The sequence below is a fragment of the Miscanthus floridulus genome, chromosome 4 (assembly GCF_019320115.1).
Source record: "Miscanthus floridulus cultivar M001 chromosome 4, ASM1932011v1, whole genome shotgun sequence".
NCBI classification, from domain to species: domain Eukaryota; kingdom Viridiplantae; phylum Streptophyta; class Magnoliopsida; order Poales; family Poaceae; genus Miscanthus; species Miscanthus floridulus.
In genome coordinates, this window is record NC_089583.1 from 93,898,173 (window position 1) to 93,924,704 (window position 26,532).

At 43.2% G+C, this 26,532-nt stretch overlaps 1 protein-coding gene and 2 pseudogenes across 1 annotated transcript in view; 1 reads left to right on the plus strand and 2 right to left on the minus strand.

Annotated features, from left to right (window-relative positions):
• Positions 1-156: 156 nt before the first annotated feature.
• LOC136548841 (anther-specific protein MZm3-3-like) lies at positions 157-619 on the plus strand (annotated as a pseudogene).
• A 409-nt stretch (positions 620-1,028) lies between these two features.
• On the minus strand, positions 1,029-6,221 carry LOC136550038 (plant UBX domain-containing protein 8-like; annotated as a pseudogene).
• A 2,812-nt stretch (positions 6,222-9,033) lies between these two features.
• Positions 9,034-26,532, minus strand: part of LOC136548842 (protein HAPLESS 2-A) — a 42,333-nt gene continuing 24,834 nt past the window's right edge. Inside the window, exons 7-14 of the mRNA XM_066540222.1 lie at positions 14,453-14,531; positions 13,983-14,118; positions 12,801-12,994; positions 10,023-10,103; positions 9,844-9,944; positions 9,391-9,508; positions 9,196-9,228; positions 9,034-9,042 (exon numbers count right to left, since the gene is read on the minus strand). Coding sequence (XP_066396319.1) covers positions 9,034-9,042; positions 9,196-9,228; positions 9,391-9,508; positions 9,844-9,944; positions 10,023-10,103; positions 12,801-12,994; positions 13,983-14,118; positions 14,453-14,531 — 751 coding nt within the window. The remainder of the gene's footprint in view (positions 9,043-9,195; positions 9,229-9,390; positions 9,509-9,843; positions 9,945-10,022; positions 10,104-12,800; positions 12,995-13,982; positions 14,119-14,452; positions 14,532-26,532) is intronic.

A 26,532-nucleotide genomic window follows, 5' to 3' on the forward strand; every position in this document is an offset into this window, starting at 1 on the left:
TACTTATACTCTTATTTTATCATTGTATGAATGTGATATTCGACTGTAATTTGGATAATATGATCTACGTCGGTCTCGATCTTACACTTCGACGCTGTGGTTTTCACATCGCGCAAAACGGGGTCGCTTCAACAAGAGCCAGCAGTACGTGCTACGCAGCACGCCCGCTGCTGCTCAGCGTACGCGAGACGACGGTCAGGCCGGCCGGTGCTTTTCAGTTTGGAACAATGGCGATGGCGATGGCGACGACTACGGCCGGCGGCGGCAAGGCGAAGGTGCAGCCGCGCGGGCCGGTCGCGGGCGCTGTCCCTGCTGCTCGTGGTGCTGGCAGCGGGGCTGGGCGGAGGCGCCGAGGCGCAGCAGACGACGTGCGCGGGGCAGCTGAACGGGCTGGCCCCCTGCTTGCGCTACAGCGTGCCGCCGTTGCCGGGGCAGGCGCCGCCAGGCGCCCGGGCCGGACTGCTGCTCCGCGCTGGGGGCCGTGTCCAGGGACTGCGCCTGCGGGACGTTCGGCATCATCAACAGCCTGCCCGCCAAGTGCGGCCTCCCGCCAGTCAGATGCCGTAAGACCTCGATCTCTAGTTACTTTACACACATTGCATTGGTTTATGATCACTGATCGGGCGAACGTGTGTTTATTTGTCGTGCTGACGATTTGCTCTTTGTTGCCGTGCGTGCGTGCAGAGTGATAAGCTGACGGCCAGTGCATCGCGCCAGGCAAAAGGTGAAGGATCCAAGTTCCAAACAGACTGAATAATAAAGACCGTCTACTCCAGTGTTGGTTTAGTTTTCTGAAGTTTTTTCATCTACACGTTCAGCCAGTCCTATCTTTGAGACACCAGTCAATGCTAAAGCAAACTCATCTGACGGTCGTTTCGCACCATCTCCTGTGCCCTTTTTGCGACCTCCTTATCTTGTACGCACGAGACCAGCCTGTGGCTGTGCAATGTGCTTATGTGCAACATCGCTTTGATTTACAGAACCAACTATATATATATATACAGAACCACTCTGCACAGCGGGACTCATTGAAACGAATGGTCATGCGTAGGTATAAGGTATCACATTGTTGTATACACATACTGGCCCCATGCCGTCCACGGTTTACCCTGACATAATATGCATAGCAAAGCGCAATGCGTCACGACATGGCGCCACAAAAGAAATTTTAACCTCTGTTCGCCCAACCCAACCATTTGACAGACTTTGAGTTTTTACTGGCAAAAGGTGCAAGTATAAAATGTAAAACCTCCGACTCCAGCTGTGGTATCTCTAACCATGCCTAACACTTATCCTCTACTCCGTGATCTGTTCTAGAAACAGGGCTTCCTGCTTGCTTGTTAGGCCAAGATCACTGAACGATACGCCACCCTCACTGTTGGTAAATGTACGCCTTGGGTATGTCCTCACCTGCGTGATGCAAAATGGTGGCAAATACAAAGTTCGGGTGAATTTAAATAGAAGAATGACAATGTGCCACAAGAAAACTTGTCAAAACGAATTCATAGTCAAAACGCTTCATAGTCAAAACGAATTGTACTCTGGATCAGGGATTTTCAAATAATGATAGCTGCCTGGTTACCAGTCATTAACTGAAATGGTCATAGATGATTTATGGATACAATAAAAGAAACACCATCCAGCCAAATTTATACTATTTTGTTGCCAGAATGCCACCAGGAAACTACCAGTTTCAAGAGATCTCCAGTTAGGGAGGGTTTTTCTTCAAATGATATTCCAAAATGCACCCTGCATAGCCAACTAGCCTGACACTAACTACCTACTTTTTCTGCAGACCATTTCAGAGCAATGATAAGAAATCAAGCTAGCTACTTCTACCATTTCTTAAGAATATCAGACATAGAAAAGCGATGGCCTGGAACAAAACTATGTGTTTGTGTTTGGTTGCCAAGTATAAGTTGCATTTGCTAATATTGTGTTTGGTTAGTTGGCTGCATTTTATTTCCTGTGATCACCCATGCTTGTTGTGGTGAGATTAAACTCTCACGTTTAATGCTACAGAAGCTTGCATGAAACATCGCTCAAAAGCCACATAGCATGCCCTGACTCACGAATAAAGTAATTCAAACTGATTTATTTGAGAAAACAGGAAACTGACAAGTTCTTTTTAACACAAAATTTTATTAAAAACTAATGGTAGACAATTACCAATCTGTAGGTCCCTGGCTTGCAAGTCCTCCCAATGTCTAAGAAATCAAATAGGAACTGCAGACAAGACAACAAGCAAGTATTAATCACTCAGATATAAAAAAATACAGGAAAAAAGAAAGAAAGAAGGCTAATGGATGATTTTGTTCTGGATTCAGGCATCTCAAAATTGTTTACCTGAAGTTTATCAGTTTTGAGAAAGCGACGCCCCTGTCGACTACCATCAGGCATGCGGACTACAATTGTCACAGGCACCCTCTGTGTCTGGAGGCGGTTCCAATGGTAATGATGCTTGCTTAGAAGCGAGACTGGACTCTAGCTCCTATTGATCGAAACATCAGGGACAACATGACAAATAGGTAGTCAAATATCCAGTCAAGAAAAAACAGATAGCATAAACAATGAAAATAAAGATCAAGTAAGCCAAACTGAAATTGGTGAGATGAAGTGGCTAGTTATCATAACCTCGTGCAAATAAGACATTTTTACCAGTTTGCAGTCCCAACTAAACACATGATATTAATATGATGAATAATTGAATACAACTCACAAACTAAACCTACACCAATATCCATGCAAACATAAGATAAAAAGAGCACCGAGTTTCATATGATCACACTGATGAACTGATGCTGTAGTTATCTTTTTTCTCGAAAACGAAGGAGAGCTGCGCATCATTATATTAAGAAGAGAAAAGGGCAAGAGCCCAAGATGCTGTAGTTATCTAGCATTCAAATATTTAAGATAGTTGCCTATCAACCCTTGACTTTCCAGATTACATGTGACAGAAAGATACCTCTTCCTCAAGTTGCTTTGTATGCCTTTCCTCCTCCTCTTGCTTCTGTTTCTCAAGAGCAGCTTCTCTCGCAGCAGTTTCTTCTAGGCGACGTTGCTCTGCCTCCTGTAAGGCCTTTAACTCCTTTTCTTGATCAGCTTGTAGCGATGCAAGGTATTCATCATCCTGTAAATCAAAATTGATAAAGTAGCTCACCCATAGTGGCAATTATGAAAAGATTGATGAATATTAGACCTCGAACCTGCTGTTCTCGTAATAACCGCTGTTCAGTTAATGCTGGTGATGGAGAGTGAGCTATTGGGGGATAATAAGTAGAGCTTCTGTGAGAAGGCATGGAGAAAGGATATGTTGGTCCTTCAGGAACTCCACCAAACATTGCAGCCTCAAGCATAACAGCTTCATCATGTTCCTCAGAAGAAATGCCACCCCACTTTTTTATAAAGAAAAAAGAGGTCAGAAATTAAACAAATGCTGTCTAATGTCCTACCGAACATTGGGACCTCAGATTATAATACCTCAGATGGAAAATCATCTCCATTATTATACTGGTGATCGTTCAGAACAGGGCTAGCACCTGGGTGCACCATTTGTGCTAGCTCGGTGTTCTCAGAAGGGGCACGCCGAGAACGGCGTCTAACTAACGGTTGTTCCTCTATATCTTCAGTCTCCTCTTGGAAGCTCTCTTCATCTATTGGTTGCCTAGACGTTCCAGCCTTTCCTGAAGCTGGTCCTTGCCTCCAAAAGGAAATTGCGTGTATAAGGAACCAACTGGTGCTGTAGTAGGGTAGCTTGGGTAATGAGGTGGGTAGTAAAAGTTAATATTCACCTCTCGACTATTCCATCTACGGTTCCCATGTCTGCTTTATCAGAAGAATGTTCCTCCAAGTTCACTCCCTCTTGATGCTGGTCTCCTCCTTGCCCTGCTATCTGAAAATTATTGAAAAATTAGAGATGACATCAAGATAGATTCAAGTAAGCATGTTGGGGACAAAATATGAGCATAGAACACAAGTGAGCGTGCAAACAGATGTCATAAACCAAAATTGAAGATTCACAAAAGAATGTTGGAGAAAATATGTGTATGCACTTGCATGTATGCACACAAGCTAGCACATCCATATTGGAGAAAGAAAATATAAGCACACAAGCACACACAGCTACATTACATTTGCCAGTGCTTCGGAATCCTTCTTTGAAGCTTCAATTGCTGCCCTAATCATTTCCTCTTCTATGTCATCATCATAGTCATTAACTTGAACCAATGGAGGAGCAGTTGGCACAGAAGATGTATTGCTAGGAATACTGGCATGTGGAGCAGATGGTGCAGATAACAATCCGCCGTCCTCATCATCAATTATGATAACTTCAGGGCCATTTAAAGACTCATTTCCAGTAACATCCTCAATAACAGGGGCCTGGCCAGATGGACCTGTTTGAGGATCACTATCCTTAACTTCGATAGGAATCTCCCTAGCCTCTCTAGGGTGCGAAACCAGCGGTCCACGACTGACACCATCAGTGGAGCCAACTCTGTCAAAAAACTGGCGCTGAAAATTTGGATCCATTAGCGCAAAAGGGTCACGGAAATTCTCTGGGAATGAAGATCTTTGAAATGTATTGTCAAGTGGTCCATCCAGGTCCATCATATCATCATGACTAGCGGGCATGGTGTTTTGACTGATTCCATTCCTGTAAACAACAAACATGTTATTAATCTGGACAGTATGTGTTACCAGGAGTGAACTTCGATATCCATAGCAAACATGGTTAGGAAAGCTGAAACACTTACAATATGCTGTCTCCATCATTGAAATGCGAATTTATTGCTCGATTAAGGTCACCACCATGTTCCTGGGTTACATTAGTCAGTTAGCCACTATGACTAGATGATAGGTAGATGAAAACAGATGCAAATAGAGTTTGCTAGACTTCTGAAAGAGAAAATCATAGTAATAGAAAGTTAATGAACTGTTATGTGATTTCCCTCCTAAGATCAGATCGAAAACATTGGATGATGGTATGGTAACAAGTGTAGCCAACACTCAACAGGCTCATTGGAAATGTAACTATGAACCCTCATAGTAAACAAGTACAGGAAATGTCTGCATATGGTACAAGCAGAATGAGCCAAGTAATCATTTAGAACATGAACAGCGAATTGGACCAGATCATGAAAACAATGCTAATCAACCTGGATACCCTGTGACCAATTTGAGCCCTTTTTTCGTTGAGTGAGGCAAAATAGTGTTGCAGTTTAACTACCACTTCATAGGTGGTATCTAAAGATAAGAGTTACAGTATCTAGACCCCTGAAAAAGAAAACAATAGGAATAACAAGGTAACAAAATTGTTATGTGAGTTCCATCTTAGGATTGGATCGAGCAAATTGGATGACAGTATGATATCAAGTGTAGTGAACATTCTGACAGGTTTGTCGTGGAATTGTAACTATGAACACCCATATATGTAAGTAGCACGAGATATTTCTGCAAATACTACTTAACAGAATGAGCCAAGTAAATCATTCCGAACAGGAACAGCAAACTGAACCAGATCATGCAAACAATGTCAATCAAACTGGATGCCCTGTGACCAACACGGGCCCTATTTCACTTGAGTGAGGCAGAAATTGAACCTTTTCTGAAAAAAAGAGACACTTTTGATGAAATAACTATATATAAAGAGAGAGAAAAACAGAAAGGGGACAAGAAAAGCGACGAGATTTGGTAACAAAATCCATTCCGTAACTGCACACCAATTCCAGCACTTGCTAGTGACTCCAAAATTCAAAAAGCCATGTGGGTTAATAAGCCCGGCACGCAAATCTGGTGCACCTCATCTCGATGACATCTCGTCGCATCACACCAAAACCCCAACCCCATCCGCTACACACCCGAAAACATGATTAAACACCAAGGCCAAACGGTCGCCCCAGCGCGACCAAATCCATCACGAGCCTAACCGATTTCGCCAGATTCCGGATTCTGAATTGAACAGGGGAAAGTGAAAATGAAAAAAGGAAAGGCCTTTGGGCGGTACCTCGAGCTTGCGTACGGCGACGGCCTCGTCCGCCCCCGTGATGCTGATGAAGGTATCGATCGCCTCCTGCGGTGGCCTTGCCATGGCGGGAGGATTCGGTGCCAACGCGGCGCGGAGGAGGGAGCGAGGGACACAGAAGATATGAGGGGAGTTGCGTGAAGAGGAGAGAGACGGCAACACACTGAAGAGAGCAGGTGTTCTCTTCTGATTCTGATCTCTGTAGAGAAGCTGTGTTTAGTTCCAAGAAGTTGAAATTTAGCTGTACTGTACTTTCGTTTTTATTTGGTAATTAGTATTCAAACATGGATTAATTAGGCTTAAAACGTTCGTCTCGTAATTTCCCATTAAACTATGTAATTAGTTTTTTTTTGTCTACATTTAATGCTCCATGCACGAACTGCAAATATTCAATATGATAGATACTGCAGCACCTTTTGGGATTTTGGGATCCAACTAAACACGCGCTGAAGCCGCGACTCCGAGCGGTGACCTGTTTGCTGAAGTCTTTGAGTTGAACAACCCACCTCAAAAGGGCTTTCCCTTATCATCGTTCTCAGCACCTCCCCCCACTCCGATTTACAGGAAGCATATTATTCTCTTCGTTTCTAAATTATAAAATATGTTTTAATTTGCTATATACAATTTATATTATATTATACACTTAGATATATGCTATATATCTAAATAAAAAATAAAAATATATATCGAGAAAAACAAAATATCTTATAATTTAAAATTATAAGGGAGTACAATTTAAATTTATAATTTTCTTAATAATTAAATATTGTATAATGTAATGCAAACTTACAGTTAGATTTATAGCTAAATATACTATCCAATAATTATGATTTTATTATCTAAAAAATATAAAATAAATGAATGGTTAAGTTATAATTTTAAAGACTACTTTATGTTCGAGTAACTAATTACAGTAATTTTTTCACGGACGGATGGATTAGTAGAGTGTCCAGCATTTATCTTGGTTTTCTAAATACCCCTCTAGTCCACCATCTTGATCTATCAATGGGTATCAGAGCCGAGGTCTCTCATCTGTGGTCATCACCGACTTGAGAGGATGGCGACTTCTAGGCTAGATGTTGATTATCCACATATTTTTTATAGCACACACTTTGCACGGTGAAAAAAATAGATACTAGCAATTTTAAGTTTATTTGCTCTCAAATATGGTGGATCGTAGATGCAAACTTTTTTTATGTGTTGGGTGAAGAGAATCTAACTCAAGCACAAGAGAAATGCCTAGATCTTGAAATCCAAGCCACTTGCATTTTACATCGATCTTTGGGTGACAAGATATTTGGAAAAAAACTATGTACATGAAGACCGCCCATGATATTTGGTTGTATCTTAATTTGATATATGAAGGATCTCTAATGATGATGAGTACAAGGAGGAGGTATGACGTGCATACGTGTATGGAACATGCGACTGCAGCTTGTATGGCCTAATCTTCATAGTGGAGTCTAAGAAACCTTGATAATAACTATCGTTGCATGACCTGATGGAGAGGTAGCGCACCACGAGATCTTGCACTCGCAACGAACTGTCGAGACATCCACCCTTCCACGCACCGACAAAATCAGTCCACGCAATCAAGCCATATAGACATGAAGGCACGAACTGAATGAACCGAAGTTCGGTGTTCTATAACTCCCTCAGGAATCGAAAGAACAAAAATTGCAAAGCACTCATGCCTTGCTGAAGATTCCAAATATTCTCTCCATGAGAGGAGAACACACACGATGTGGCTATATTTTAACCAAAAAGACTCTCTTACATTGAAGCATTACATGAGTATCTATACTATGATGAAAAGTATGTGAAAAGTTGACATTAATCTAGGTGCTAAGCACCATGCTGAAGGTCATCTTTACTTTTGGCTAACTGAAGTGGAAACTCAAGCAATCTCTTCAATTCTCACGGAAGTGTTGGACTGCATGTGCACCTTCCACTAAAACAATTATAACTCTTAGCTCGAAAGTCCAAATGTTACACCGTTGGTTGCGTGTGGAACTAGACTTCAATATCTTTTTGTTGATATGGAAAAAGGATGCTAAAACGTGGCCCATGTTGTAGGTATAGCTATAAGAAACTGTTGAATCATAGTTGAGGTTGAGTTATCCTTGTCCACATCAAAGTACATGAGGATGTTGAGCATATCCACAACACTGTGGTTGTGAAACTATAGTTAGAGCTAAGAAAACACAATTGCAACTTGTGAAAAGGTTGTAGTCAAACTATTAGGAAGTAAGCTCATAACAGAAGCAACAGATGCACATTACATTTGAAAACAATGCTTGCCCTAGATAAAATCGTAAGTAGGACACTCACCAATATTGGTTACAAAACATCACGGTGTCTAGTGAAACATGATTCCTATCATCATTTGTTCTAACAATAGCATTTACATTCTTAGTCATGGAATTCCTTTTCTTCTTAATAGCCTTGACTATCTTGCTAACTCTTTCATTAAACAATTTGCTTGTGAACTCATCTGAGCACATATCTGCATAGTGTGTTGACATCTTGCTCATTATTATCGCATAATGGATTGAAATGACATTCTCTGTTTTTCCTCCACAACTTCACCTCTTGTCATGTCCTTAATTTCCTATCCATTTCAATTGCCCATCTTGGGCGAATGAATGATTCTGGCAATTTAGTCGTACCTTTTCTTGTTGTTATATTAAACACATGGCAACAATGAAGGCCATCCCTTTGGAATTTTGCACATGAAGACTTGTATAGTTGGCCATCTTGAGAAACAGTAACCTTATATAGATTCTTTTGGTACTCAGTTGTATCATATTGTTTTACTCTCTTCAACAAAAAATATGTACCAACACGCTCTTGTTCAACAATATATGTTGTACCGTTTCTCATTTCCTTCTGCAACTTACCAACAATTGGCCTTGTGAATATATTCATTGCCTCTTCCTCAATAACTGACATAACATGAACTGTGCAGACCAGTCAGGCAGCTTACTGATTGCATATTGAATGTATATTTACTACATTGACTAACAACATGCAGACAAAATATAAAATCTTACGAAAACAGGTATATTTGTAAAATTTGGAGTAAACCAAAATGGCACAAGTATGGCAACGGAAATGTGTACAGAAGTCAGAAGTGCCAAACATGTAATCGTGCAGACGAAAGTAAACATTACCTCCACAAAACTGATGCCACTTAAGCAGTTAAACTGCAAAAGGAGCAAACCACTGGTTAAATTTCAACAAAATCAAAGTTGGGGTTTGCAGTCGAGCTCATCTGCTACTTTGATCTCGGACTACACAGAAGACACAAAAGTTCATACTCCAGTTGGCAAGTGAAGCAAGGTTCAAAATTTCTGACAGATGCATACCGTCAAGGTATACGAAGCCTCCAGTTTACCAATATTCTTAGTTGTGACCTTTGCAGTGCCATATTGACTTAAGGCTTCAAATGTTGGAACACTAATGTTGGTTATCTTCCCTGGACTCCTGATGTGGAAGTACGACATATTAGACATTCTCCTAAATTAAAGAACATAAAAATGTAAAGAGCGGGACTTGAGAAGAAACCTAGAGTACCAACGTTTGTTTCCCTACTGTTTGTCAAACATGGCATAGATTTAAAGGGACACTTGTTATTTGGATAGCATCTACTTTTAAGAATAGGGCAGTGGTCAACAAATATAGACATGGCTCTAATAGCTAAATTGAAATGAGTATGAACACCTGATCAATATAAATCTGTCTGCTCCGTTCAAAAAAATATATAAATCTGTCTGTACTTGCTAATTTGAAATGAGTGGGGCCGTGGTCAACAAATATACCTCTGATACATGTATTCTATGTCATCAGCACTCAGCTCTCTCCGTAAATTGCTATTACGAACTTCTGTCACTCCAATAGAAAAAGTATGAACACTTGCATTCTGTGTAGGAGGTGTGTCAAAAACTTGATCCAACGTTAGCAAATGAGAACAAGATAGGAAAAGAGATGGAAACATTACTGGATGTTGATTGATCCTCTGAAACCTTCCCTGCACAACATATTGGGGCTGTTGGCTCCTGTTTATCCGATTTTTGTCAGACTGAAACATATGGGTGACAGTTTTCAAAGACTTGGCGCATAATAGGAGTAATTCATTGCAAAGAGCAGATAGTGGTTTAATAAATAGGCACCTAACACTTGCTCTTTTATGGGGATCTCAGTGCTATCGTATGAAATTAATGACAAACAATCTGAATTTAAAAATATGATTCAAGGTATGTGTGTGTGTGTGTGAGAGAGAGAGAGGGAGTTCAGTGTGGTCCAGTTGCTATATTGAATCTGCCATAACCAGTGATAACCAATCAAGGTAATAGTTATTTTTGCTGCTCTTTATAGGATTGATGCACAATTTCCCATCCTAGTGCAAGAAAAAAGGGAAAAAATGGAAGCTTAGGGTTTTGGTCAAAGATGGCTTGATTGGATGAAGGCATGGGAAAACATTCCATTGTAAAAGAGGAGTCAGGCAAGGGGATCCCCTCTCTCCCTTGCTCTCTGTCCTTGCTGCAGACTTCCTACAATCTATGATCAACAAAGCCAGAGCCATGGGTCTGCTCAACCTTCCAATTCCTTTGGAGCACAACCAAGACTTTCCTGTAATTCAGTATCCTGATGACACCTTGATCATTGTTGAAGGTGACACCAGGCAGCTCTTCTTCCTCAAAGCTCTTTTGAACACATTTTCTTTGTCCACTGGATTAAAAGTCAACTACAACAAGACCATGATGGTTCCAATCAATGTCTCTGAGGAAAGATTAGAAATTCTATCCCAAACTTTTGGCTGTGCTAAAGGGTCCCTGCCCTTCACATATTTGGGTCTGCCTCTAAGCCTGACTAAGCCCAAGGCACAGGACTTCCTGCCATTAATAAACAGATGCAAAAAGAGGCTTGCTGGTGTCTCATCCTTGCTGAGCCAGGCTGGGAGACTAGAGCTCACAAATGCAGTGTTTACATCACTACCCACCTTTTACATGTGATCCCTTGATCTCTCCAAAGCAGTAATAGAACAGATTGATAAATTCAGGAAAAACTGTCTTTGGCAAGGTGGAGAACTGAGTGCCAGAAAACCCCCAAAAGCAGCTTGGAAGATGGTCACAGTACCAAAAGTTGATGGTGGGCTGGGAGTGACTGATATCAGAAAGCAAAATGAAGCCTTATTGCTCAAGAACCTGCATAAATTCTTTAACAGGATTGATATACCTTGGGTGAACCTAATCTGGGAAAAGCACTATAGGAATGGGAAGTTACCAAGCCATATAAAAAAGGGCTCATTTTGGTGGAGGGATGATCTGAAGTTGTTACCCAAGTTTAAAAGCCTCACTCTGGTCAACATTGGAAATGGTGAAAGCTGTCTCTTCTGGACCGATAATTGGGCTCCACATTGCCCAGCCAATGCAGCACCTGAACTGTACTCTTTTGCCAAGAACAAATCCTTATCGCGGTTAATGCTGTGATCAACAAGAGCAGCTTCTCTGATCTATTTCATTTACCAGTCTCCCAAATAGCCCTCTTCCAAATGCAGAATCTGTCAACCAGTATTGCCCAGATCGCCCTGACTGAAGATAAGGACAAATGGGGTTACCTATGGGGCTCGGGGCTCTCCCTTCCTGAAGGCGTCGCATCTGGATTATCGCCGCGGCCTCGATGCAAGGCATGGGTTCGCGACTGGAAGTCGGAGCTGCTCTTCGCTGGTTGAGCTTGGCAACGATGACCGGTGGCGGTTGTTTCCTTTGGACCCATCGAGAGGTGACCAGTGGGTGGGCTGCCATGGGATGTCCAAGCTGCTGGCAGCTTTCCTTCCATGCTCGGCAACGATGATCCATAGCAGTGTGTCGTGTTTGTGCTCTTTCGCGTCGCGTGGGGTGGTTAGCCCCTCGGGTGCCATTTTGACTACTCGGTTGGCTAATCTTCTTGTACATTATTACTTTCTTTCGTCTTAATTGAGCGGCAGAGCTCTTGCCTTTTGTTTCAAAAAAAAAGGGGGGCTCAGGGCTCTTCTCTTCATCTAGAATTTACAAGGCTTTGATAGAGCATCCAGTTGTACACCCTGCTTTCGAATGGATCTGGAAGTGCCCCTGCCAGCCTTCTTTTGGTTGTTGCTCAAAGATCGGCTCAGCACCAGGAACATTCTAAAGAGAAGAAACATGGCCATTGATGATTATAACTGTGTTCTATGCAGCCATTCAGTAGAGGAGACCTCTGAGCATCTTTTCTTGCACTGTCAGTTTGATGAGCAATGTTGGAACATTTTGTGAATTAATATAACCCCAGGCAGCACCTTCCCGGAAGTGGTGACTGAGTTCAAAATAAGGTTGCAGTCCAAATTCTTCATGGTAGCAACAATTCTCATGAGTTGGGCCATTTGGGCAGCTAGAAATGATTTAATCTTCAAAGGGCTGCAACCAAACATAGAGAGATGCAAAGCAATCCTTTTCAAAGAATTGAGACTGGTTCTCTTCAGAGTCAAGCCAAGTTTGCTCCCAAGTTTCGAATTATGGAGTCACAACCTTATTCCCTTGCAGTAGTCCCTTCCGACCTTATTTTCTTGGTTTCTTTCTGGGTTCCCTAAGCGAACCCCATGCTAGCCTTGTCTTTTGTTTTTTCTGTTTCACTTTGTATCTAAAACTTGTTTTTACTATTAAATAAATTTTCTGTAGGGGCTACGGCCCCTCCAGTTCTCTCTCAAAAAAAAAGGAAAAAATTCCAGGGGCTGTTTACAATATTGTTATTATATAATTACCTCCAAAAAGGTCCATAGCTGATTGTACAAACAGCTCCCAAATGCCGATGCACAGAAGTTAGGTTGGTTTTGGAAAGCCTGATAACCAACACCAATTTTGTCACATTCGATACCGTCTGTAAAACGAACTCTCTCCAACAGCATCCACTTGCTATATTCAGCACCAAGGTTTTGTGGCTCACCACTACCAGCACAAGGGCCGGCCCTGAGATTTTGGGGGCCCAGAGCAAGACTAAAAAAATGAGGCCCCTGTTATCACTCCTATTAGTTTGGATACTAAGCTAAGAGTAGTTAGCTAACATGCATTACCTATTCTCCTTGCATCATACACTTTCCAAAAAAAAAAGTTGTCACATACCTCACCGATGTCTAAATTATTATCTACTGTAAGGCCTTGCTATTAGGATTATCTTGTCACATACTGGTTAATAGAATTTTTTTAATTTTCTTCGAAATGAGACACATCAACTAGTACGGTTGCTTCAGAACACACACGTTTCTATTTCTCCTTCACAAAAAGCTTGGCAAAACGTAAGAACCAAACTGGTACAGACGTACAGTTGGGGGTTCATACATACGGGCAACGCATCAGGCTGAGCTAACAATGCTTATTACTCGGTGATTATTTTCAAGAGATAATCTGGAGAAGTAACCATCAAGCTAGCCGAATGGCTGCATGATGGAGTGGCTGGTCATTGTCAGATAAGAGCGGAAGCAGATCTTCTTCTAGGGCCTCGAGGCGGCCAACGGGATATCCTCCGAGAAGAAGAAAGTGGGCGAGCTTTAGCAAGGCTTTCTGCAAGAAGGATGCGAACAAGAAGGTTGCAAATTTTGCTACCGAGAACAACCACCTCTACAAGGCCGTTGACTCCAAGAACGAGTTGAGGGCCGGGAGTCAGAGTCCGCAGCGGCCACTGGGGACAAGCTTGCCGACGCGACGACGAGGCTAGAGTTGGCGAGAAGAAACTAGATGGGAGCGCGCGCGAGAAGGAGAGAGGACAGACGTGCTCGGGGGCCCTGACGGATCGGGGGCCTAGGGCGACCGCCCCGCTCACCCGCCCCCAGGGCCGGGCCTGCCAGCACCCTTCAATGTAACACATCAAAAAATGTTTTCAAGTCACATAATAGAACACTGCAAATACATTGATAGCGTCAGGGTGTCTATTGTAATTTAGTGATGTACCTTCCTAGGGGTCACAAGATAGAAGTGCTCAAATGTTGGGATGCTGTTATAACCATCAAAATCACCAATAAGATCCACTCTCAGAAAATTGTCTTTAGAAACAACAGTTCTATTCTCCGGACCAACAACAACCTCCTGCAGTGCAATTGGGGATAGATATAAAAGACACTTCTGAAGTGAGTGACATAACAAAAAATCTACTGCAAATTATGAGGAAAACCCATTTAAAACTAACTTTGGTTTTATAAGTAAACACCAAAATTCACAATTTAGTTTCTAGACTAGAAAGAAAAACATCTCAAAATAAACAAATAAGTATAAGCATAGTAAGGTTGTGGAATTTTCTCAGCACAGATCATGGGTATGTATGCTTAACCAAGCAAGAAACTGGCATGAGCAATCTGATAATTTATGCCCTAGTCCTCACGTGATACTAGTTGGAACTCTTATGCAGAATTTCAAATCCTACCGATACGGATGAACCTTTCTTAACTTGTACCCTGATGTTGAACCCAAGTGACCGTGTTTCAATTCCAAAAACATGGAACCTGTTCATCAGAAAATAAAGGAATATCAATACACATGTTTATTATTAGTATACTTGTATAGCCTATTGTCGTACCACACTAACTTGTATTGTATCACAAGATATATGTAACACCTCTGGTGTTATGAGCTCGCTAAGCAATGAGATTATGGCCTGAGAGATAGATCTATAAATATAGCGAGTTAGATACGTAAATGCCTATATGTGTTAATGAAAAATCATAATGCGAAGAATAGAATAAGTAGTTCTAAACATTGCCACGGAAGCAATTTTTATAAACAAAAATACAATACGACTTGTATATAGTACTTAAATAAAATTCGAAGTGTAAGTTTAGTAGATGGAAATACAACTTTTGTTTTGGTAAATAAATGTTGTTCAATAGTATTTTTGATAGCTCAAGGATTGAAGTTGGAATTTAATTCCAGCCTCTAGAACTAGAATAGTCTGAAAACCTAATGACGATGCTGTTTTGGCATTTAAATTTTGATTAAATTTCTTAAACACTAGATTCGTGTTTTGCACTGTTGGGTGTACCAAGGTGAGTACATGAGTATAGTGTAGGTCGAAGTCGTGTTGGAGATCCGTTGCTCTTGTAAAAATTGTCCAAACTTCGTTAGAACGCGTTGCGGTCAGGTTTTGGCGCTCCGTTCGCGAATCAGCACCTGGCCTGACGAACCTATTTTGGCATGTCTCTATCTCTCTCGGTAGTTCATCTAAGTTTGCGTTTGATGCTCCTTGGGATAGCCTTTAGGACCCTCTTGAGCCTTGGCAAATTGGTTTGGTCTCAACCGAGCTGGTTGGTTTTGGTCGGAAGCTTTAAAATTCCGTGCACGTCACTGATACCAGCCGCTCGGTCCGGGCTCATGGTCACCGCGCGCGGGGCGCTGCTGATGCTAGGGCTGTGGCCGTGGCCGGGTGAAAGGTCCCAATGGCTAGAGGGGGTGTGAATAGCCTATTAAAAATTTCTACAACAATACTAAGACAAATAATTAGTCAATAAGATAGCAAAGCGAATTTTACGCTAGCACTATACTTGGGGTTGTAAGCCACCTACCCAATTCTATTTCCTATGATCTCTAGTATATCACAACAAAGCTATGTCACTAATATACACCTAGGTGATCAACCTAGTGAGAGTAATATAATTAAATGATACACTATCTAGTCTTAACTACCACTAGCTCTATCCAAGTGAATGTATAATGAAATACAAGAGAGTGGTAGAGAGGTATACCGTTGTGGCAAGTGACCAATGAGTGAATACCAATGAATACCAAGGAGACAATCAAGACAAAATGATTTTTTCTCCGAGGTTCACTTGCTTGCCGCCAAGCTAGTCCCCGTTGTGGCAATTCACTCACTTGGAGGTTCACACGCTAATTGACATCACACGCCAAACCATCAATAGGGTGTCACACAACCAACACAAGATGATGATCACACAAGCCATGAGCAATTTACTAGAGTATCTTTTGGCTCTCTGCTGGGGAAAGATCAAGAACCCGTCACAATCACAACGATCGGAGCAGAAGATAATCATCAACCTCCACTCGACGATCCTCGCTGCTCTAAGCCATCTAGATGGCGGCAACCACCAAGAGTAACAAGAGAATCCCGCAGCGAAATACGCACACCAAGTGCCTCTAGATGTAAACACTCAAGCAATGCACTTGGATTCACTCTCAATCTCATAAAGATGATGAATCAATGATGGAGATGAGTGGGAGGACTTTGGCTAAGCTCACAAGGTAGCTTTGTCAATGCATATGGCCAAGAGGGTGAGCTAGAGCCGGCCAAACAATATTTATAGACACCCGAAACAATAGAGTCGTTGCCTTAATTATTGGGCTGACTGTGGGACGACCGGACGTGCAGGTCGTGTGCATCGAACGCGTCCGGTCGCTGCCTGACCGCCACGTGTCCCTTTCAAATTGTTTAGCCATTTGCGCCCAATGACTATCTCTACGCACAGTAATACTACGTGATCGGATGCGCTGTTAGAAAACGACCAGACACGGAAGACGCAGCGTCCGGTCGAGTCTAGAGAGCTCCTAGAGCCGCTCTGGGCCAACCGGATGTGTCCGATCACATCGGACCAGACGCTCCCAACATCCAATGAATTATGGCACTGAAAAACCGAGACTTGCTGGCAACTAGACGTGTCCGGTCGCTCTTTGTAATCCTACTTCGGGCTATATCACTTTGACCTGACGCTAAACAGTAACTCATCAGCATCAGGTCACTCCACTGAGCCAGAGTTCAGTCATGTCGGTAACTCTTCCCGCGCCTAGCCAGAATACCAGACACGTCCGGTATCAATATTGGACGCGTCCGGTCACGTCAGGAACACTGTCGCCTAAGACAGTACTGGATGCGTCTACTAGATGCGTCCGGTACGCATGTCGGACGCGTCCGATCGCCCCGTGACCAGTGCATTCAACTTTGTTTCAACTCTATCTTCTTTACCCTTGCTCAAATATGCCAACCACCAAGTATATCACCTTGTGTACACGTGTTAGAATATTTTTCACAAATGTTTTCAAGGGTGTTAGCACTCCTCTAGATCTGAAATGCATATGCAATGAGTTAAAGCATCTAGTGGCACTTTGATAACCGCATTTCGATACGAGTTTCACCCCTCTTAATAGTACGACTATCGATCCTAAATGTGATCACACTCACTAAGTGTCTCGACCACCAAAACGAAAAAGCTTCTATCAATTTTCTGATGTGAGGAATTTCTTCGGGATCTTCCTTTTGCTCTCGAACAATCTGTTCCAGCAATTCTGAGGTCAATGCAATGTGAGTAGGGATGAAAACGGATCGGATACGGACGGATATCACCGATATTACATTTGTTTTTATATTTCTGTCCGGATTCGGATTCGAATACGGATAGTGTCAACTATGTCGGATAGGATACGATTGGATATCGACATCATAAATATGCGATTTGAGTATTCGGATACGGATACGGTATCGGATGTTGGATATCCGGACTTGGATACGGACAGATCTCAACCCCTCTAAACGGATTCGGTTTCGAATACGGTCGGAAAATATCCGTACCGTTTTCATCCCTAAATGTGAGCCAACACCTCTGTGTGGTTGAGAGATAAAGGTGCTTCCTCAACCTGATGTGACTTTCGGCTCAAAGCATCAGCTACCACATTGGCCTTTCCTAGGTGATAATAGACTTCCAAGTTATAATCCTTTATCAATTCTAGCCATCTCCTCTACCTCATATTTAGCTCAAACTGAGTGAAAATATACTTGAGTCTCTTGTGATCTGTAAAGATATGCACTTTGTTGCCCAACAGATAGTGCCTCAAATCTTTAGAGCATGGACAACAGCAGCTAGTTCTAAGTCATGAGTGGGGTAATTCACCTCATGCTTCTTCAGTTGGCGCGAAGTATAAGCTATCACACGCCCATCTTGTATAAGCACACACCCCAACCCTGTCTTCGAGGCATCACAGTATACATCAAAGGGCCTATCAATATCTGGTTGGGCCAACATAGGAGCAGTGGTCAGAAAAGTCTTCAGAGGCTGGAAAGCTTCTTTACAGGCTAGGCTCCAGTCGAACTAGGTTTCTTTTTGGAGCAGCTTGGTCATTGGCTAGGCTATCTTGGAAAAATTAGGAATGAAACACCGATAGTATCCAGCCAGACCAATGAACTAACGAATCTGATACACAGACTTGGGAGACTTCTAATCCAATACATTTTGCACCTTGCTGGGATCTACTGAAATGCCCTCAGGTGTCAACACATGCCCCAAAAACTGCACTTGATCTAACCAAAATTTGCACTTGCTGAATTTAGCATACAACTTGTGCTCCCTTAGTCGAGCCAGTACTATTCGAAGGTGTTGGGCATGCTCTTCATCATTCTTGGAATAGATCAGGATATCATCAATAAAAACTACCACAAACTTATCCAGCTCCGGCATAAAAACTGAATTCATCAGGTACATGAAGAAGGCAGGAGCATTGGTGAGAACAAAAGACATCATTAGGTACTCATACAGCCCATACCTAGTAGAAAAAGCTGTCTTTGGTATATCATGTGACCTGATCTTGATCTAATGATAGCCTAACCGAAGATCTTTCTTTGAGAACACCTTGGCACCAGCTAATTGGTCGAATAAAGTATCTATGTGGGGCAAAGGATACTTGTTCTTAACTGTTACCACATTAAGAGGGCAGTAATCCAAACACATCCGCAGAGTACCATCCTTCTTCTTCACGAAAATAGCTGGACAACCCCATGGTGAAGAACTAGGATGGATGAAACCTTTGTCCATCAACTCTTCCACCTGCTTCTTTATTTCTGCTAGTTCCCTTGGAGCCATGCGGTACAGGCGTCTGGAGATAGGGGCAGTACCAGGCTCTAGCTCAATGGAGAATTCTACCTCTCTGTCCGGTGGCAATCCAGGAAGATTTTCAGGGAAAACATCCAGGAACTCATATACTATCGGAATAGAGGTAAGATTAGGAGAAGCTTCAGCATGGGTAGCAACAGGTAAGACTAGATCTGAGGGTACAATAAGAGACATCCTATCCTCAGAAGAAGGAAGTCGTAACTCCACACTTCTTCTCTTCAAATCCAAGACTACCCCATACACCCGCAACCAGTTCATTCTAAGAATAGCATCAATGCCTTGCCTAGGCATGACCATGAACTGTAGGCGGTAAGGGTGGGTGGCTAATACCAAACTTACTGTATCTGTACGGGTATTGATGAACATTTGCGAACCCAGTAGTATGGATCTTATATGCATAAGGTATAGCCATAAGTGGTAAGTTATGCCGCTCTACAAACCCTATGCTCATAAAGGAATGTGATGCACCAGAATCGAACAACACATAAGCTGGATGGGAGTAAATGGTAAACATACCAACCATCATCGGCTCCTGCTACAAAATCTGCTTAGCATCTATGAAATGCACCTGACCAGATCTGTTGGGCACTTTCTTCTTGATTATGGTCCTCTCGATAAGCCTGGAGTTCGCTGACGGTTGAGCGGACTGAGCTGGTTGGTTCTGGGGACAAGCTCAGGCATAGTGGCCATCTTTGCCACACTTGAAGCAAGCACCTAGCTTGTTCCCAAACCCCTAACGAGGTGGGACCTACTGTCCCTAAGACTATTGGGGCTGCACCTACTATGGGGGTGCATGGTACTATGTGGAGAAAGTTTGAGAAGTATGCTGGGGCTACCGGAATGAAGGCTCGCCTGATGACTGATAGGGCCCTCGTCGGACAACCTATACCTTCTGAGGGTGAGGGTGGCTAGAAGATCCAGCTGCCACCCACTTCCTCTTCCACTCTGCTTGAGACTCCCACTAAAAACCCTCCATGGTGATGGCGGTGTTCATCAGCGCCCCGAAGGTCTGATAGTTCACCATGTACAGGATGGAAGAGAGACCATGGAAGAAGTGGTCCTTCTTCTTGTCGTCAGTGTCCATATGAATACCAGCATACTGGGTGAAGTGATTGAACTTATTCACATAGTCCATCACTGTCATATTCCCCTAGCGCAGCTCCAGAAACTCAGTCACCTTCCGGTTGATGACACCCATAGGGATAAAGAAATGTTGAAATGTGATGGTGAACTCCTGTCAGGTTGCCGGATGATTAGGCTGCTCCATGGTATGGAAGGTATCCCACTATGCACTTGCAGACCCCAAAAGCTGCTACGCTGCAAAGCGCACCTTCTACTCGTCAGCCACGTCGAGAAGCAAAAACTTTTGCTCTAGAATGTGAAGCCAGTGCTTCGCATCCAGAGGCTCATCTGATGGTGTGAAGGTGGGTGGGTGAGTCTTGAGGAAGTCCGGGTAAGAGAGTGGTCCCTTAGGATGGTGGGCACCACCCCCGTTCCCACCGTTGCCCCTGTGGCCTCCGTAGGCGAGGCCTGCGATAGCTTGTGCCATGATCTCCATGGCATGGGCTGACTCACGGCGAGCAGCCAATAGCTCCGACATCATCTTAGCGTGGGTCATCAGAGGCGGCGGTGGCGGAGGAGGAGCCAGAAGTGGAGCCCCATGGCTCTCCCCGTTGGGCTCATGGGCCCTGGTCACTCTCGTCGTGGCCCTCGCCAAGACCATGAGCCACCCCCATACTAGTGCTCCCGTGTCCAAACATTAGATTCACCTATAAGAGATATGAACCATCCGTTAGAACACCTTCCCGATCGGAATCAAGGGATTAGAGAAATGACATCACCTTTAGTAAAGCATTCATTTAGTTAGTCCTATCAATTTACTAACTCAATTATACATGAAGGGGGATTTTAGTTTGAGTAAGATGCTATTATTATGATGCATGCTTTGGCCTATTCGCTCACTCAAGCTGGAATATAGCAGTATTCGTTAAATTTCCGGCACATTGCACACTCACTTTCCATATAATAAGCGATTTTTTACGCAACATAAGTTAGTGTACCTGTAGAAAACTGATTAGATGAAACCAGTGCCGCTATCCTAGATAGACCATATTGCTAGGGCTTATACTTATTTACCTAATATAATCGCATCCTACTTTTCGCAAAACTTTTGTTGGTCAAATTTTTAAGTTTTGAAAATGGGTGATGAAATCGTAACCATTATTGGCTCTGGTACCAACTATGGTAGAACCGCCAGGAAATAGCACGCTTATAGAGGTGCTCAGTCTCCCACCAAACACTAAGCACCCTAAAAACAGGCTACCACAAGCGGTATCCGTCGGGCACACCCTAAGAGAGAACCCGAAAGATCAACATTTTTCCCAAGGATCCAATAATAACAACGAGTTACAATACAAGTCCATTTCATACATCAGAGATTATTATAAAGTACATTATTACATTACTAAATGTCAGAGTGCGGAATGATAAACATTGGAATTTAAATAAACATCTAGCGATAGGAGCGAGGATTCCGTCTGAGCCCACCAGAAGAACCCTCCACACAAAGATACTTCTCATGCATCACCTGCTACAGGTGTAAATAAACCTTGAGTATATAATGTACTCGCAAGACTTATCCGACTAGAGAGAATAATTTTCCTACTTCAAGGAATATGAAAGCTTTATGGTTTGCTGGTTTCTTTTGGTAGAAAGCAATACTAATAGTGACTCATTATTTATGTATTATTATCAGCCGTATTAGGTTATTACCTAGCTAGTCTATATAAGCACCTGTTCTACTTTCAAACAAGAGTTGAGCAATCAGTTCCATTTCTTCTTTCAACTTTTAGTTCTTACTACGGTGCTAAGCCGTATCGGATTTCCTGATGATTCACGAATCAATGTGCCTAGCTGGGTGCCCTGAAAACACACGCCCCGCTTGTACCCTAGGCACAAGCAGGACTAACCCATCACTCTCCTGTCCCTGGTGTCCAGGTCCCCGTCCAAACTTGGACTCCAAGCCCCCACTCCTGAGTCCTAGACTCAGTGTGGTGCAAGGACCTCCACCATCTCCGCCTCCCTATCAGTCGGTCCGAAAAGAGCCGGATCCGTGATAAGAGAGCAACAAGTTTTCCCTGCGCCCATACCCAAGTATGCGCTCGGGACAGTAAATCTGTGACTTGCCTAGAGTCATATGCAACGATCAATCCTTAATCGACATAGATAGGGAAAAAGTGTAACCAGGCTATGCCCTGTTGGCCGCAGGAACACAACCCTTTACACCCACCAATACCCAAACCATATCTCTACCCAGTCACCAATTACCTTTACACATTTTATCATGAGTGATCATATTTATCACCTACTTGCGAGTAACGACAGGTTACTCATGCTACCGATATCCTGAGCATAGCAGCTGCTCGACCTATACTAGTAGAACTCATGGATAGATATATTTATGCATGTAGTTTTCATGAAATGCCTATAACTTAAATGCACATCACATATATATATTCAGTGAGGGTTATACACCAGGGCTTGCCTTGGGCAGGCGACGGGTCAGTAAGGTCAACACCAATAGGCTCCGGGGCTCCCTCCTGCATGAGGATCTCCTCCTCGTACTCCTCAATCACCTAGTCGTACACCTGCTCATCGACGGGCACATGAATCTACCAGCTCGTGATCTACATGTATAAAATGATGATGCAACGCTTAGTAACATAGCAACAACAACTCTTAAAATAAAGTTACATCTGTTTAACCACTAAGATAGTACTACTGACCACAGTATTAAGCTATCTATCGTTACCGATAACAAGTTTGAAATATGACATTCATTGTTATTATAGCAACTACAGGTATTCTTACTCCTAATGCTAATTTACGCTATATACGATAAAGCAAGGGTAATAGCTACTCTATTTAGCATCCTACTCTAGGACTATGAAATTTATAGCAAGTACATAATAATCTAGTGAGGTTACTATAAAATTTTTATAGCTATATCCATCGCCAATCTACCACAAAAATTCCTACAATTATTAATCTACATAATACTAAGCCATCTAGTTTGAATTTATGAACCTACCATTGTCACGGCAACCTGTAATCTAACTGCACTAACAGGTAGATGGAAATTTAGCGAACCTAACAAACTTGGTTTCACTATTTTTAGACATCTACATAATTTACTGTAATTTATCAAAGTTTAGCTCATAACTAAATTAAATAAGTATTTCTACTTTACTGGAAATTGAAGAAACCAATTTCTAACACGCGGCCCAACTCGCGTGGCTCGGGCCATAACGGTGCGACGCGCGCGCGCAGCGCTTCCCAGCCAAACGACGGCCCGCGGCGGGAATGACCCGCGCGCATTGGTCAAATTGTAGAAACACCCCTGGACTACTCTGTATTCCCATCGAGCTCTAAGGCACTATTCCACTAGCCTACGGTTTTACAGTTACGCCCTTGGAATATCTATCTTTACATCAGCGACATCCCCGACACCCGCGCGTGCGCTCCGGCGCGGCGACGCTGGCACCGGCGGCATACGCCGGCCACAGCAGGTCTTCCCCTCCCTAACAACTGGGCTGACCCTTACCTAGGAGCGAACGTGAAGTGACAAGCGAAGAAAGTGCGAGCCTGAGATGTAGTAGCATGGTCTGACCACGACTGGCTTAGGTCCTGCAGTCACGGTGGTGCCGTTTTGGTGAATTTTAGCAAGGCCAAGGAAAAATAGGTAGCTAGTGAGCTCCAGTGACTCACCCCAGGAACCCTTCGAGGCAGGTGATTCGTTCGGAGATGGCCCAAGCCGAGCTGACCACGTGCGCGTGGGGTGGTGCGGCGGCACACGGCGATGGCACAGCCGCGTCAGGGAAAGCTGGGCTGTGGTAGGGTTATGGCCGAGATGCATAGGGTACTTAGGAGGGGGCGATGAGGCTAGTGGTGCAAGGAATCGCCACGAGGTGCTTTGAACAATTGGCTTGTCATCGGTGCGCACCCGTCCGATCTTAAGGACCCGGCGGAGCGGCGATTCCGAATTGTGGCACTATGCAACGGTACATGTAGTGTGGTGGGGTCAGTTGGCGGGCCGGCTGCCTGGCAGAGCTGAGGGCATGACTAATTAAATCACGGTACTATCACCATGGCGAATCAAAGGAAAAGGTCCCGCCGGCCATGGTGACAGCAGAGACAGGGGGTTTTGGCATGGCTTGGCTCGGCATAGTTGTGGTTGTCAACGCAAAGTAGGGCTATCGACCCAAGCCATGACATCACACCACTTCTTAGGCCGTAAGCTCTACAAAAATTCCCAAACGCGGCTTCATCGACCCAATTACAGACTTAACGCGAAACGAGTAAACCTCGATGGTTTCGCGTCGAATTCAATTTTCGAGCTTCTTGATATACTAGCTAGCGAGCCTCGTCCTCGACCGTATGCATTTTATCGTTGCCTATGAAGTACATACGACAAACTTTACTAAAGTTTGCATAAACATTCTATAGCATTTTTGTTCGATAAAAATTCGCTTAGAATATTAAATGATATTAAACGACATGAAGCGTAACATTTTTTTCTTGTTTCGTATAAACGTTTCAAGTGTCAGTACATTGATTTATACCTTATGTTACACACCTTTACACATAAGTATAATGCTCATGCAGTGTTTTAACAAAAACTAGTACAATGTAACATCGAGGGTGTTACAAATCTACCCCCCTAAAATAAAATCTCGACCCGAGATTTCATGTGCCTAGTGTGAGAAAGAGGTAGGGAATACATTTTTGGCAGCAACAACTAACTAGCAGAGCCGACGAGAAGGTGGGAGTAATGCTGCAATAGGTAACTCTCTTGCTCCCAGGTGGCTTCATCATCCGAATGATTTTGCCACTGCACCTTGTAGAACTTTACCACTCTGTTCCTAGTCACTCTCTCCTTCTCATCCAAGATTTTAATAGGGTGCTCCACATGAGTCAAATCTAGCTGGAGGGGAAGCTCTTCAATTTCCACAGCTTCATCAGGAGCACGTAGACATTTCTTCAATTATGATATATGAAACACATTATGTACCATAGATAAAATATCAGGAAGCTAGAGACGATAAGCAATGGGGCCACACTGTTGCAACACCTGGTATGGGCCCACATACCGAGGGGCTAGCTTGCCATGGACACCAAATCGATGCACCCCTCTCATAGGGGACACTTTAAGATACACATAATCCCCAGCTACAAACTCCAAAGGCCTCCTTCGCTTATCTACGTAAGACTTTTGTCGGCTTTGAGCTGCCTTCAAGTGGCTTTGAATAATGTTTACTTTCTCTCAAGCCTCTTTTATGAAATCAGGCCCAAAGTACCCGCGGTCTCCCACTTCAACCCAGTTCAGTGATGTTCTACACTTCTGCCCGTATAAAGCCTCAAATGGTGCCATGCGGATGCTCTCTTGGTAGCTGTTATTGTAAGAAAATTCAGCTAACTTCAAGCACCTATCCCACTTCTCAGGAAAAGAGATGGCACAAGCCCTCAATATATCCTCGAGCACTTGGTTAACCCTTTCAGTTTGACCATTAGTTTGTGGGTGGTATGTTGAGCTTCTAAGAAGATGAGTACCCAGAAAGTGTTGCAGTTGCTCCTAGAAATGAGAGACAAAGATTAACCCTCTATTAGAGACAATAGTAATGGGGAACTCCATGAAGGGTCACAATCTGATCGAAATATATCTCATCATACTTCTTGGCTGTATATCTAGTGTCCACCAGGACAAAATGGGTAGACTTGGTGAGACGGTCCACAATGACCCAAATAGAATCAAAGCCCATGGATGTGCGGGGATAAACCCATAATGAAATCCATAGAAATATCTACCCATTTCCAAATAGGAATGAGCAAGGGCTGCAAATATCCTAGGGTACGCATATGATCTACTTTAACCCTACCACAAGTATCGCACTCCTGTAACATGCCGGGTGATGTCCTGCTTCATGTTAGACCACCAGTACAAGTGACGCAGATCATGATACATCTTGTTGCTGCCAGGATGAATAGATAGTTTTGAATGGTGAGCTTCATTCAAAATCTTTCTTTTCAGCTCTCCATTGGATGGAACCACCAATCTATCCTTATATCTCACTACTCCATGTTCATCAACACTAAAGTGAGGGCCACGTCCTTCGGCCATCAATTTTCTGATATGAGGAATTTCTTCGGGATCTTCCTTTTGCTCTTGAACAATCTGTTCTAGTTATTGTGAGGTCAATGCAATGTGAGCCAACACCTCTGTGTGGTTGAGAGACAAATGTGCTTCCTCAACCTGATGTGACTTTCAGCTCAAAGCATCAGCTACCACATTGGCCTTTCCTAGGGTGATAATGGACTTCCAAGTTATAATCCTTTATCAATTCTAACAATCTCCTCTACCTCATGTTTAGCTCAGACTGAGTGAAAATATACTTGAGTCTCTTGTGATCTATAAAGATATGTACTTTATTGCCCAACAGATAGTGCCTCCAAATCTTTAGAGCGTGGACAACAGCAGCTAGTTCTAAGTCATGAGTGGGGTAATTCACCTCGTGCTTCTTTAGTTGGCGTGAAGCATAAGCTATCACACGCCCATCTT